This window comes from Harpia harpyja, chromosome 13 (genome assembly GCF_026419915.1).
Source record: "Harpia harpyja isolate bHarHar1 chromosome 13, bHarHar1 primary haplotype, whole genome shotgun sequence".
In the NCBI taxonomy this organism is placed as follows: Eukaryota; Metazoa; Chordata; class Aves; order Accipitriformes; family Accipitridae; genus Harpia; species Harpia harpyja.
The window spans coordinates 11,659,055-11,671,310 of NC_068952.1; the positions used below are offsets into that span (position 1 = coordinate 11,659,055).

General features: G+C 39.1%; 1 protein-coding gene across 11 annotated transcripts in view; it reads right to left on the reverse strand.

The window, feature by feature from the left end:
* The window catches only part of RPS6KC1 (ribosomal protein S6 kinase C1), a 92,993-nt gene that overhangs the window by 29,834 nt on the left and 50,903 nt on the right, over positions 1 to 12,256 (reverse strand). For all 11 annotated transcript variants that reach the window (XM_052806032.1, XM_052806031.1, XM_052806029.1 and 8 more), the window contains one exon: positions 943 to 990. In XM_052806032.1, the coding sequence (XP_052661992.1) occupies positions 943 to 990 (48 nt within the window). The remainder of the gene's footprint in view (positions 1 to 942; positions 991 to 12,256) is intronic.

Sequence of the window (12,256 nt, forward strand, 5' to 3'; positions counted from 1 at the left end):
ACCCTATCTGCCACTAGATAAAGTGAAGTTCTAATATACAATATTCACAAATAATCCTTCCTGAGAACAAACATGTTTTCTGTATCCTGCACATACTTAAGACAAACAATTTCAAAGGCCAGATGCACAAAGTTAAGGCAGGGTTGTGAGCCAGACCTGAAGCAAAGTTACAAAATGTTAACAACTAATTAGAGCTCCATGTTTGGGGGACAGTTTTTCAACCCTTCCTCCCATGAGCAGTCGAATTCATGTCAAGGGGAGCCTGAAATAATGGCCACAATAACAATACTCATACTAAACTAATTCTCAGCATCACAGATGCTCCGAGTATATTGGGATCTTGATCTGAGCACTTTTGAAACACAAGAGTAACGTAAAAAATTTTATTCTGACCAATTAACTATTCATTAATTCAATCATTTCATAACATCAAATTCAGTTTTCACAGCCTATTGATGTAAAACATAGGAAAGCAATTTTGAGTAAGACCAGTCATCTATTTCATCCAGAATCCACTTTGACCAGTATCATATTCTTCAGCTAAGGGAAGACCAAACACAAAGTGTTGTGCATGTACTTGGCCTAAGGAGAATTTTCACTTTCATCAGCAGCCTGCGCATGTCCTAAGCAACCAGGGCTTTACAGATGTTTTAAGCAGCACATTGAAACTGTGATTCTTTACCAAAGCCTGCTAAGGTGTTGACCTCAATAACCTGTGGCAACTCCAGTGAGTAAACCAGCACACCTGAGCACTACAGATGTTACAGAGAAAGGAAGGGAAAGCAATTGAAAGAATTCCAGTGCACATAATAGAAATACATGTATTAAGATAACAATATATCACAGAGATGACTTTATACATTAGATGCAAATTGATCTTTGTGTGGTGGTGTAATTTAGGAGGCCGAACTCTTTTGAGGAGTAATAAAAGACTTTACTCACCTTCAGTATAAAAGTTTGCTGTGTTCTAGTGTCCATTACAAGCAAAACCTAAGCAAAAAGTATTCAGAGAAATATTTAAGATTCAGATGAGTAAGTTAACAAAACACAGTTTTTAGATCTAATGTTGAATATTCTTACAAAGGAAGTGATATAAGTAATGATTTAAAAAAAAATTAAAGCCCTGCAGCATATATTTGATAAGAAAAGAAATATGATCAACAATATAGATCTCTAGAGAACTACCAGAATGTCACCCAACTCCCAATCAGCTAACTTAACAAATGAATCCTAACCTGCTAACAGAAATAACCAATACTTTATAATTACAGCAATAATCTGGCAGAACCCAATTTACAGAAATGCAATAGTAGCAACACAATGAAGCACAAAAAGTAACCTTCACATAGCATTACCTTCCTATGTCATTTCACTTAAATCCTCACTGTACCTACCTTCCTAGTACAACGCTTTTCCCCATCACGCTTTCGATACATCAAATGTGTTGCCTACAAGGGGGTTACCAGAGGGGGTTTTTGTGGGGTTTTTTTTTTTGCAGTGTGGCTACATACCTGCTTTCCAGGAAGCTAAACTAAAAGCTGGCCACATACATGCCCAGTCCACAAAAAACATTTTATCAACTTTATAGTCACTGCTGCATCATTCCTCCACTGCCATTTTTGTTTTGCAGCACTCATAAGCCACAACAGAAATGGCTGCAAGGAAGTCCCTTTTTGCTACTGTAAAGTAGTATTAAGGTAACAACAAAAACCAGAGAATTTATATAGGGAGAAAACAGCGGATGGGTTCACCACAGAGAGGAGAACACCTACAGCTGCAGGGAGCATCTCTGTTAGGAGTGCATCACCCCTCCTGAAAGCACTTTAAACACAGCACAGCAGTGAGAGAAGTACTAAATAATGACTACCTTCTTAGCAAGCTCCATTTATTTGTGTGTTGAAAACAAAACAGGCAAAAATATAAATGTGTGTATATATTCGGGAAACTGCATCTTTAGGGAGCTGGAACCCTCTGCATTTCCCATCTTCATATCACCCTGCTCAGGAATTAATTGTTTTCAAACTCCAAGAACACACATACTTGAAAAGCACCAGCTGCAAGACAGCCACACGAGCAGTACAAGCACAAGCCCAACCCTCCTCTAGGAACAAGAACAAGAGTGTGCACTCACTGTTTATTTACAATAGACATTGTAAACTTCCAGTACAAATATTCACATACAGTTATACCAAAATATTTAGGCTGTAAAATCAAACACCTAAAGGGCTGCAAATGCCAGCACTGGGGTTACCAAACTTTGAGTTCAATAGACAAGATGCAGCAACTCCAAGTCAATAGCCTAGATGCAGTGAAGACCAAGTCGGCTTGCATCAAAAAAGACTTCTTGCAGAGGAATGACATGTCAGGAGTAACATGATGCTGGATTCATCAGGTGACAGGAGAAGGACAACAGAACACAGTCTCACTCATCTCCCTGCTGTGTGGGGCAGCGATGCAGTCATGCCCTGCTATCTCTGAAAGGGTGGAGTTTACCAGGTTGACACGCTGACTTTCCCCACACCAAAGGAACTGTGGAAACAGCCGTCCCGTGCAGTGCCCGCAGTGAGGCGAGGTGGAAATGCGCAAAAGGCCCAGGCAGCTGGGCCAGGACGGGAGGTCTCAGGGCAGGGTTGTACTGGCTTCCCCCAGGCAGCGGCTGCAGCAAAGCAACCTTTGCTCTTTGGGATGGCTGCATTCAAAAAAACTGCCCTCCATCTCTCACCATTGCACCCCTGCGCGTCTCAAGCAGGAGGAGGAGAACTGAATTCTTTTCTAATAATTTCTCTCTCGCCAAATTTCACCAAAAGAAATAAAGTGACAGACACCTCTCCAACTCAAACACCTCCTCTTTTACTAAGGTTGCACCCAATTTTAAAGCTGTTCTATATATTCTGGCAAAAAAAAAATATCAACAGAAGTTGGTGTTACTGAGATTTTTTGACAAAGGAATGACACACAGGTTCCATGTCAAGGGCACGGTAAGGAAAGGCAAGTGTACCCACGCCACTGAGTTTGCCAAACAACTTTTCAGGCCTTTTACCTGGGGCTTCCAGAAACAGTGGAAACCTGCTGAATAAATAACTGTAAAACTGGTTTTGTTATCCTTGCTGAACCAAAAGGTATAAAATTAAAATTAAAAACAAAGAAACAAACAAACAATAAGGTAAACCAAAAGAACAAGAGAAAAATAAAAGCTACTTTACAAGAGGTGCCAAAAGATGATAAAAAATGGTTTGGAAAAAACTACGTGTTTACAGTCACTTTCCTTCTTCTTCTCCCAATTTTGTTTGTAACTAGACACTGTTCACATTGAGGCAATAAATACAAGAACATATGTGATTTTTTTTTAAAATGTGCCCTTTGACTGTCAATATCTCCCAAACAGGTGTTGGCTAAATGATTATAAATTGGCCTCTGGATACACCTCTTCAACTGAGCCGTACAGGACTGGCGATAATATAATTAGACCTAAAAACATCAGGCTGGTGAATGCTTTCCATCTGTTTGGCAATAATGTTTAGTTAACAATAGTCTTTAAAAGAAGCACCTTCAACTTCAGTTCTTAAAGTTATTTATAGGGCCATTCTTAACACACCAGCACTCTTGCTAACAAGAGCTTTAGCCACTTGGAAATTATTAGCCATACGGCTGTATATGAAAAGGAATGGCAGCATTTAACATCTGTATCTCTCCAGATTTACAAGCATCAACCTCATTTAAAGTCATTTCTTAATGAACAGTTCCGTGGTCTGTATTAATATTATAGTTGCATGCACAAAGATCATAAGGAGCCAAACATTTTTTTAATACCAACAGTAGGCCAATCAGTAATGAAGCTGTCAGCATAAAGGACAGAATAATAGCTTCTTTAACCCTCAAACAGGATTTGTTCATTTGTAGAGTAGAAGACACCAATTTAAAAACTGCTCATGGGTTTGCTCACCTTTATAAAGACAAAAATCTAATTTGGTACTAATTTGATACAATTGTCTTTCCAATAAAAGGCTCCTAAAGCCATCTTTTATTCCATGATAAAACAACTGCTATAACTAAAACTGTCATGAAATAATTACCTTTGATAGCATACCTTATTGCACAAATACAATTAATGTATTCCTCCCTTTCATTTTTCACACTTGCTTATCAGCACTGTATTAGCATATGGTGTAACAGAACAGATTACCGAGCCCTTGCCCTATAAGACGACATATAGAATGACTACCACTAACGCAAATAAAGCAGACAACGGGTCCCTTTAGGGCTAGCTTCATCTGTTGTTATATTACAACATCAAAATGAAAGTAGCAGCTACAGTTTTATAACTGTAATAACAACAAATAATATTTGTGTGCCTTTGAGGCTAACTATCTAGATGGACTAACCAGTCTTACTAACTAGCTTCTTTCTTTTTCCTTCCCATCAGGCATCATACCTTCTCCCAGTGATTATCATCTACAGCTCCACTTAATTTAATGGAATATTATTTCTTTGCTGATTCAATAGTGACCTTTCTGCAAGACTGTTTACCTCAAAAGGAACTCCAAGAAGCCCAGGAAGAGCCATAAAAGTAACTTTAGATATTCACCTAGTCGTGCTCCATTTGGCCCTGATAGACTACAAGCTTTACATGGTCCACCAAACCAAAAACCTGCTTCAAGGGGAGGCAGCGTGCATGCATATTACAAAAAGGTGGTTTAACCAGATTCACTTAAATAATTAAAGGACTACATGAATGAATAAATCACTATCAGAAAACTGACATCTCAGAAAGGGATAAGTTCAGGAAAGAGACGGTCACAAGTATATTTGCTTGTCTTTTTATCACACGCCCAGAGCAGAGAAAGGTGAGCAGCTCTTGGATGCATTACCAGGCTGCTGCAGAAGTGCATAACACTAAGCTTGCCACTGACCCAAATGCCAACTTATTCTCCTCACCTCATGCTTTACAGCCAATTTCTAGATAGTAGTGCTATCCCAACAAGTCTTTCCTGTTTGCATTCCTTCACACTTCTCTCTCATTGCAAAAGGGAGTGTTTCAGTAATTCTTTTTCTAAGATTTCTTTTTAAAATGCAGAGTGACAAGACTCCACCCTAATGGCACGATGGGACAAAACTGGATTCCACATAGCATTCCCTACAGCATAACTCTGTTCTTCTCCAGAGCAGATCACACAGAGATGCTCGCATTAGACTAGGCTGCTCCTAGCTCACATAAGCTGATGGAACCTGTTTCACTGATGATGACTACTGTGTAACTTGTAATATTTAATACCTCCTAACAATGAGCTGTCGGCTGTAACATTCAGCATCCTGTCTCAGAGGGGAGGGAAAAGAATGCACAGCAGAGCATTCCTGGGCACTCAGCAACTAGACTGTGACACAAAAGAAGACAAGGCAAAATCCTATTTGTAATACTAATATATGAACAGAGTCAAGGTCTACATATCATGCTGGCTTTTACGGCACTGTTGCTTACTCGTTCCTTCCCTATTTTTCTGCATTGATGACAACCTCAGCATAGCCAAAACCACTGACAGGCAAACAGCAATTGTCACAAATAAATACACAATGTAAGTAAGTGTCTTCAGCAGCACAGACATCCCTATTTTGTACAAGCACTTGAGCTCTCAGGCATGTCCCAAAAAACAAGTGAACACAGCAGCACTGCATGACAGCATCTCAGTAAAGTGGCAGATAGCAATACCCCTCCATGACGCCACGTAGGATTTTCTACTTGTGATTTTTTTTTTCCTAAGTCAAGGGTTAATTCTGATGCTGACAGCAGCTACTTAAAAAAATTAGCTTCTTAGATTTGATTTACAGTGTATCCAACAGCTTAGTGGAAAATAAATTCAATTCAATTCAATATAGTAGGTACAACTAATTGGAGAAAAATAAAATAAAACCTGCCTGGTAAATAACCATAGTCTAGCTTTAAGAAAACAGTTAATTGTAGGATCCTTTAAATGCACAGAAACTAGCAAATGTTTCAGTATGCTAATTTTTTTTAATTAAAAGATATTTCTGCAGTAAAAGCTCTTTCATATGCACTACTGATTCTTCATCAAACGTTAAGTTTCCAACTTAACACCAGTATAGCCGGTGGCAGCCTGAAGGTTTACCATCTGCTGCCACCCAAAGTCACGGTGGCCACCTTCAGAACATATGCATCAAAGCCCTGAGATAAGAGACTGGAGGAATACTGCAGAAGTCAGCATAAGGGGAATCACAAACCCAGAGGCAGGCAACAGGCAAGTCACCAGGAAAAAAGAACGTGGTGAACCATTAGTCACCCTACTGAGCACCCAACCAAGGTCGCGAGGGACAACACTGGAAGAACTAAGGACTGTTCTAAATGTACTGCTCTGCTGCAGGTGGCTTTAACATAAATGCAGTCCTCCATCACACTGCAGACATTTGCTTCCCCAGCCCCCCTTTCTTTTCTGTTTTTTTTTTTTCCCCTCCCTTCCTCCCTACCCAGCATCTAATACTGATTTTTTCCAGTCTCCACACTTTCAGGACATGGCACAGAACCTACCTGTGCTTTTTATTTACTTGAGCAGGTTTTAACACTGATCAAAATAAACACCTCAAAAGACATTTGCTTACAAAAATGTGGCTCTAAGTTCACTAACACAGGTTGAAAAATAGCTCGTGCCTTATCAGAGGAAATGGAATAGGATCTCTTACTGCAGTACCAAATACCAGAAAAGTTTTGAAGACACACCAGAGCTAAAGGATTACTTTAAAACCAGCTCCATTTTGTTATTAAATTGCCGTTCTACACTGAAAACACATCATGTAATAATATCACCAGTGGGCCACCTATTAATTCTGGTCCTTATCACCTAAACAAACGCACTCTTATCATAGGATAGATTCTCTAGCAAAAGTCCTAAAAACTTGAAGATGTATCAGATGATCACCCAGGATTTTTCTCCTTGCATTTACCTCACCAGTTGGAAAATCCCGTTACGGGTAGTGACAGACAACCAGGAAGGAGACAAGTTGGTCACCTGATCCTAGCATGAGTACTTGGGACTGCAAGACAACCTTAGCAGGGGCTGGCGCATGGCTGTGTGCCGCACTCAGGGCACAGTTTCACTGATGAGGCAGAAGCAGGCGTGCAATTACCCCCGCTCTCCACAGCTGTGCCGGCTGTCAAGGCTAGCAGGATTAAAAGATCTACTTAACACAGATTTATTCTTGTCACTTTTCAGATTACACCACCCGGACTCTCACTCATCTCCCTCTGTCGTTATAAAAAGAGATTACATTTGGCTAATATGTATGAAAAATGCGATTATTGCTTATCCTTGTACCTGTGCAATATGAATTATCTTCAGTTTGCAATTATTCCTCCTTTCAAACCATTATTCTAAGGAACTTACATCTCATATATTCTATGAATTGCAATAATAGTGTACTTAAAAGACAAACGGTGCAGCTTTAAATAATGCAAGTGCTGAAAAAGCAGCATATATTCAAATTTGAGTTTTCAAATACTTTTAGTTGGTTGGTAACAGAGAGGAAAGTCCACTTTCTTAGTGCAAACTAAAACGGGCCAATAAATGACAAATGGTGAAATACTAACCTAGAAAATATATCTGGCAGATTTTACTAGAGAATACAGTTCACAATATGAAATGCCACTTAGCATCACAGAGTAATTGCCTGGCACCAATTATGTACTAAACAACTTCCTAAGAGTTGGGAAGACAAACTTAAGTAATTTTGGTTTAAAATAAAATATCTCTAAATTATTTCTTTGTGGAGGCCAGAACATACATATAGTTCAGCCTGCACTGGAATATTCAGTAATTTAATTTCTGTTTTATAAAGGGAAGGGCAAAATCTGCGTTACTTCACCCAATCTTAGGACTGTTTTACGTCAGATAAAACATTCACTGAAGTCAAAAGAAATTTTAGTGAGACAAGAAAGAAGCTAGAGACTGACTAAGGGTTATAACAACAAAACACTCAGAAATGTTCAGACTGGTATAAATGGAAAGACTTCAGGAAAACAAGTGACAGGTGTTTGAGGGCAGGGAAGAAGGGACAGGACTCTTTCTAGCTGGGAGAGAGATCACATTTTAAAGTTCAGCAGCTTTGTTACTTGGGGCTTGAAGCCTGACTGTAGTTTAGGAATAATCCTGCAGCACTAGGGAAAGGAAGGTAGTGAGCCAAGAAATCAGTTTTGACAATGACTCTGTAGTTGATTTGATTTCGTAGGACTTGGCAAGTCACTTAAACTAAAGGGTTATCAAAACATAAAAGGAGCTCTTAAAAGTTTCTTTATTTGTACTAATAGTTACTATTATTACTCAGTTTCAGATTTTTAACCATTTTTGCCACTGCTGTTTTCCTTTATGCCATGTTTGGATGAGGAAAACTTGATAGTCATTTGAATTCATTATAACATGTTTTCAGCCAGTTTCTAAGCATCGTAATGAAACGAGAATGAATGTCTGTACTTGATCATGCTGTTTATTACAGCTCCCTTTTCCCCACACCTCTTATGTTCACACAGCCACTCATTCAAATCCATAAGATGATCTAAAGACGCTTGGCAGTGTGCACCTGAAAGCCAGGTGAGAGAAAACACCTGCTATGGTCAACTCAATTTCACAACTACAACAGTCTTTAACCTCATCTCAAAATAAAACGCTGAATATTTAAGTTTCTAACAAACACTAACAGGACATAGGTAACTATGGGTATTCATTTCATTAAAACTAATCATAACCTGTTTGAATTCAACTGTGGGCCTGCAGATTATGCATGCAAACTCTACATATATTCTATGTACTTCTGCTTTTTGGCACTTTCACTCGTCAAGTAGACAAGTAGTAATCACACTTTCTAAATAATTAATAATACTGATTTGGTTCTTCTGCATATTTCTAAGATCAATTCATCAAAATGTACTACCATCAGAGTTACGACTTCTCGCAATAGCACGACAGCCACAAAAAATAACCTATATTTAAGATTAACAGAATTGCTTCCAGTTCTTCAGAAAAGAAGTTAGCTACTTCTAGAATCCTCTTCAGAAATTCACAAAATAATTTTAGCACAGCTCTGATAAAAGTATTTTATTTTGTAAGGTTTCAGACTGTATAATAAAGCTTAACAAACAGCATATTGAACAACAAGCTCAAATGTACAGACATCTGCGGAAGAACTGATCACAGTCACACCAGTGCCAATACAGACAATGTGGCTTGATGGAGGACCAGGGGAGGGGATAGAAAAGACATAAAAGACACTCATTGGTTACAGAGGCATAGTTATTACTTAATGCACTCTGCTTTCAAGATGAATCTTTTGAATGAATCTAAATAACAGAAGGTTCTAAAGAATAAGAAATTGGGTTTGAAACAGCATTGTGAAGGTATCCAGCAGCACCATAACAAAGTCATTTCTTTAGGGGCCAGTTGTAGCTTCAAAGGAAAGATTTGCCTAGGGCAGAAACTCAGCACAGAATCTGCAACCTTGATTTTTAATTAGGCAAATTTTGAAAGCAAAAATCTTTGCTATTCCAAAAAGAAGTTTTCCACTTTACAGAACATGAACTGGTAAAATAATTGATCTTTCTTGTTTGGTGACAACAGTAGCTAAAATATTTAGATATTAGCCTGTTTTCAATGCAGTACCTCTGGTAACACTAACAAGAGCTTTGCTGCCCAACCAGCAGCACCTCAGGGTCGAAAACATTTGCAGGACAAAAGCCACCTTTATAATTAGATTAAAGCTTGATTTTCAGAAACCTACTCACAGGTAGACTCTTCCTATAATAAACACATAAAATACCTGCAAACACCACCTAGTTAACCTTTGACACCATGAAATGAGCAAACACAGCAGTAGCAGATTTCAGGAAACCTGGTTTCCTCAAGCAAAGCGTAGGTCATCTTGGGTCTATTAAAATAGTTGGATTTATATCACAGCCTTTGCATGAGAGCAGAAGCAGAAGGATGGGAGGCAAGGCACAGATATGGTCATTCTTCTGTGAATTTCCATGATATTTTAAGGAGTTTAATAATGCTAAGATCTCCAACTCTCTCAGATTCAGCAGAAAAGGGTCAACACAGCAAAATTATTCAGGTGACAAGGCAGGTAGAAAGGCCGAGAGAGGGGGAAAGATGGCACATTGGGAATAAACTAGGCTAAAATTCAATGTCTAATCATTCTGCCTAGCCTAAAATAGTTTGAAAAACCCAGAATTTCAGGTAGCAACAAGCATTTTGTCTGTGAAAATGAAACCAACTCAAAACACTTCAAGAGGCTTCAAAAGTAGAACAAAGACTGACGTTACTCTAAAGGAAGGCACTGAACCTTTCAGCATTTGATGGAGTGCAGGTTAACAGCTGGTTTTCTCGAGGCAGCACTGTAGCAGGCAGACACCACTCTGAGCTTCAAGCAGCAGTGCGAGAACAAGTCCGCAAACCAACCACCACCATTTTTAAGTCAGTGTGTTTAAACCAGTCTTGTGCAGGATTAGGCAAGACAGTAGTAAAAATGCCAGTGGCTCATTACTATCCACACACCCATTTTCTGCTGAAACAGAAGCAGCTACCTCAGGGTTAGAATAGGAGAAGAGTATTCTCAAGCAAAACTCGGTGTGATGCTGAATCAGTTACACACTTGTGCCCAAAAGCATGGCATCTTCAACGCTGGCCCTGAAAATCAGAATCCATTTTCAAGGACAAACACACTATGTCATTTGCTTGGCTCCAGCGAGGATGCTTACACATCTATTTGGACTTCTCCATAATGTGAGCTTCAGAGCATATGCAAGCAGAAAAGGAGGCAAAGAACAGTGATGGCGAGGAAGGAAGTGAGATGGTGCTTTAAACCAAAGGCACAGGCATTGTCTCCAGCACACAGGTGCATGTGCACACGTTTGCTTCATATTCACATGCATTTTGTGTATGCATTATAAAACCAAATAAAACTTGGGCTTAGAGCAGCTTTTCATTTGCCTCACAACTTTATGAACACTTATAAACACACAAAAAAAGACAGCATACTCAGAATAAGATTAAGTTCGTAATAAGGAGAATCTGGAAGTAGGTACGCAGAGTACAAAGACACCTTAAAGAATATTGCTCCCTTTTTCATACCATAATTTAACATTAACTCTGACCCCTATGATATTGTTTACACATGAGCATACCAGCTGTATACATGGGCCTGTTACTCCTCGCGCACATGTCCAACACTAAGATCTTGTATTTCTGTCACCATCAGAACCCGGATTCTCCCTAGCTCTGCCTCAAAGATCCAGACACGTTCGGCTCGCACCTGGGATGCTTACTAGAGCTCTGCTCAGAGAGATCTAGGATATCTGATAATACCAAGGACTCCAAAAGCTTCATTCTGATCAAGCATCTTCTCCAGTCACTGTTCATTATTCTTGTGTAAGAACAAAGATACCAAAAAGGTCTTTCTTGGTTCATTTGCTACACTTCTGCAGTCTCACATTGTCAGACTAATTCAAAGTCCGTGCTTACTACATCCATTTAGTGGCTACTAATTTAGTTAGTGCCTACTAATCCAACAGATAGGTTCTCTTCCCAACCTGTCTCTCTGATACGTATACAGAGTGGAACAGAGGCTAAATTTTGTACTTACAACTGAGGAAAGAAAATACAATGAATATGAAGTCAGAGCGGAGAAAGATTTGTGTGCTATAAAAACAACCATAATACCTAATGTATATAGCCCTCTGAGGAGAAGTTATCAACTTATGCACATAACTACAACAAAACAGGTAAAGAAAACCAAAAAATCGGTCCCCATAGCTAGGTTCAGTCCAACAAGAAAAAGAAATCAAGAAATACAGACCTTAAGAGACCAGCTACAGGTTTTCTGATGCACGTTACAAACGCATACATTGACCATGCATGAGTACATCATGCACAAACCAGGGACTACATAAGGAACTTTCAAAAGGCATGAAGGAATTGGCACAGCAAAAAAGAAATGAGCCTTAACAGTATGCATTAGCCACTGCCACATTGCTGAATAATACATCATCTTAAAAGTATTTGGTAAGGTGATAACTAATCAGCATTATCAAAACAATGCAGCAATTCTTCTGGTCTCTTAATTAGGCTTGCAAAAAATCCATATGGTCCTTTACTGTTTACAGAAGGGTATTACCGTGGGATTTTGGAAGATGTTATTTGCATAAGTCAAAAATAAGCTTGGCTTCATTGCTGAATCTCTGTCTTGGGGGGGGGATTTCAAT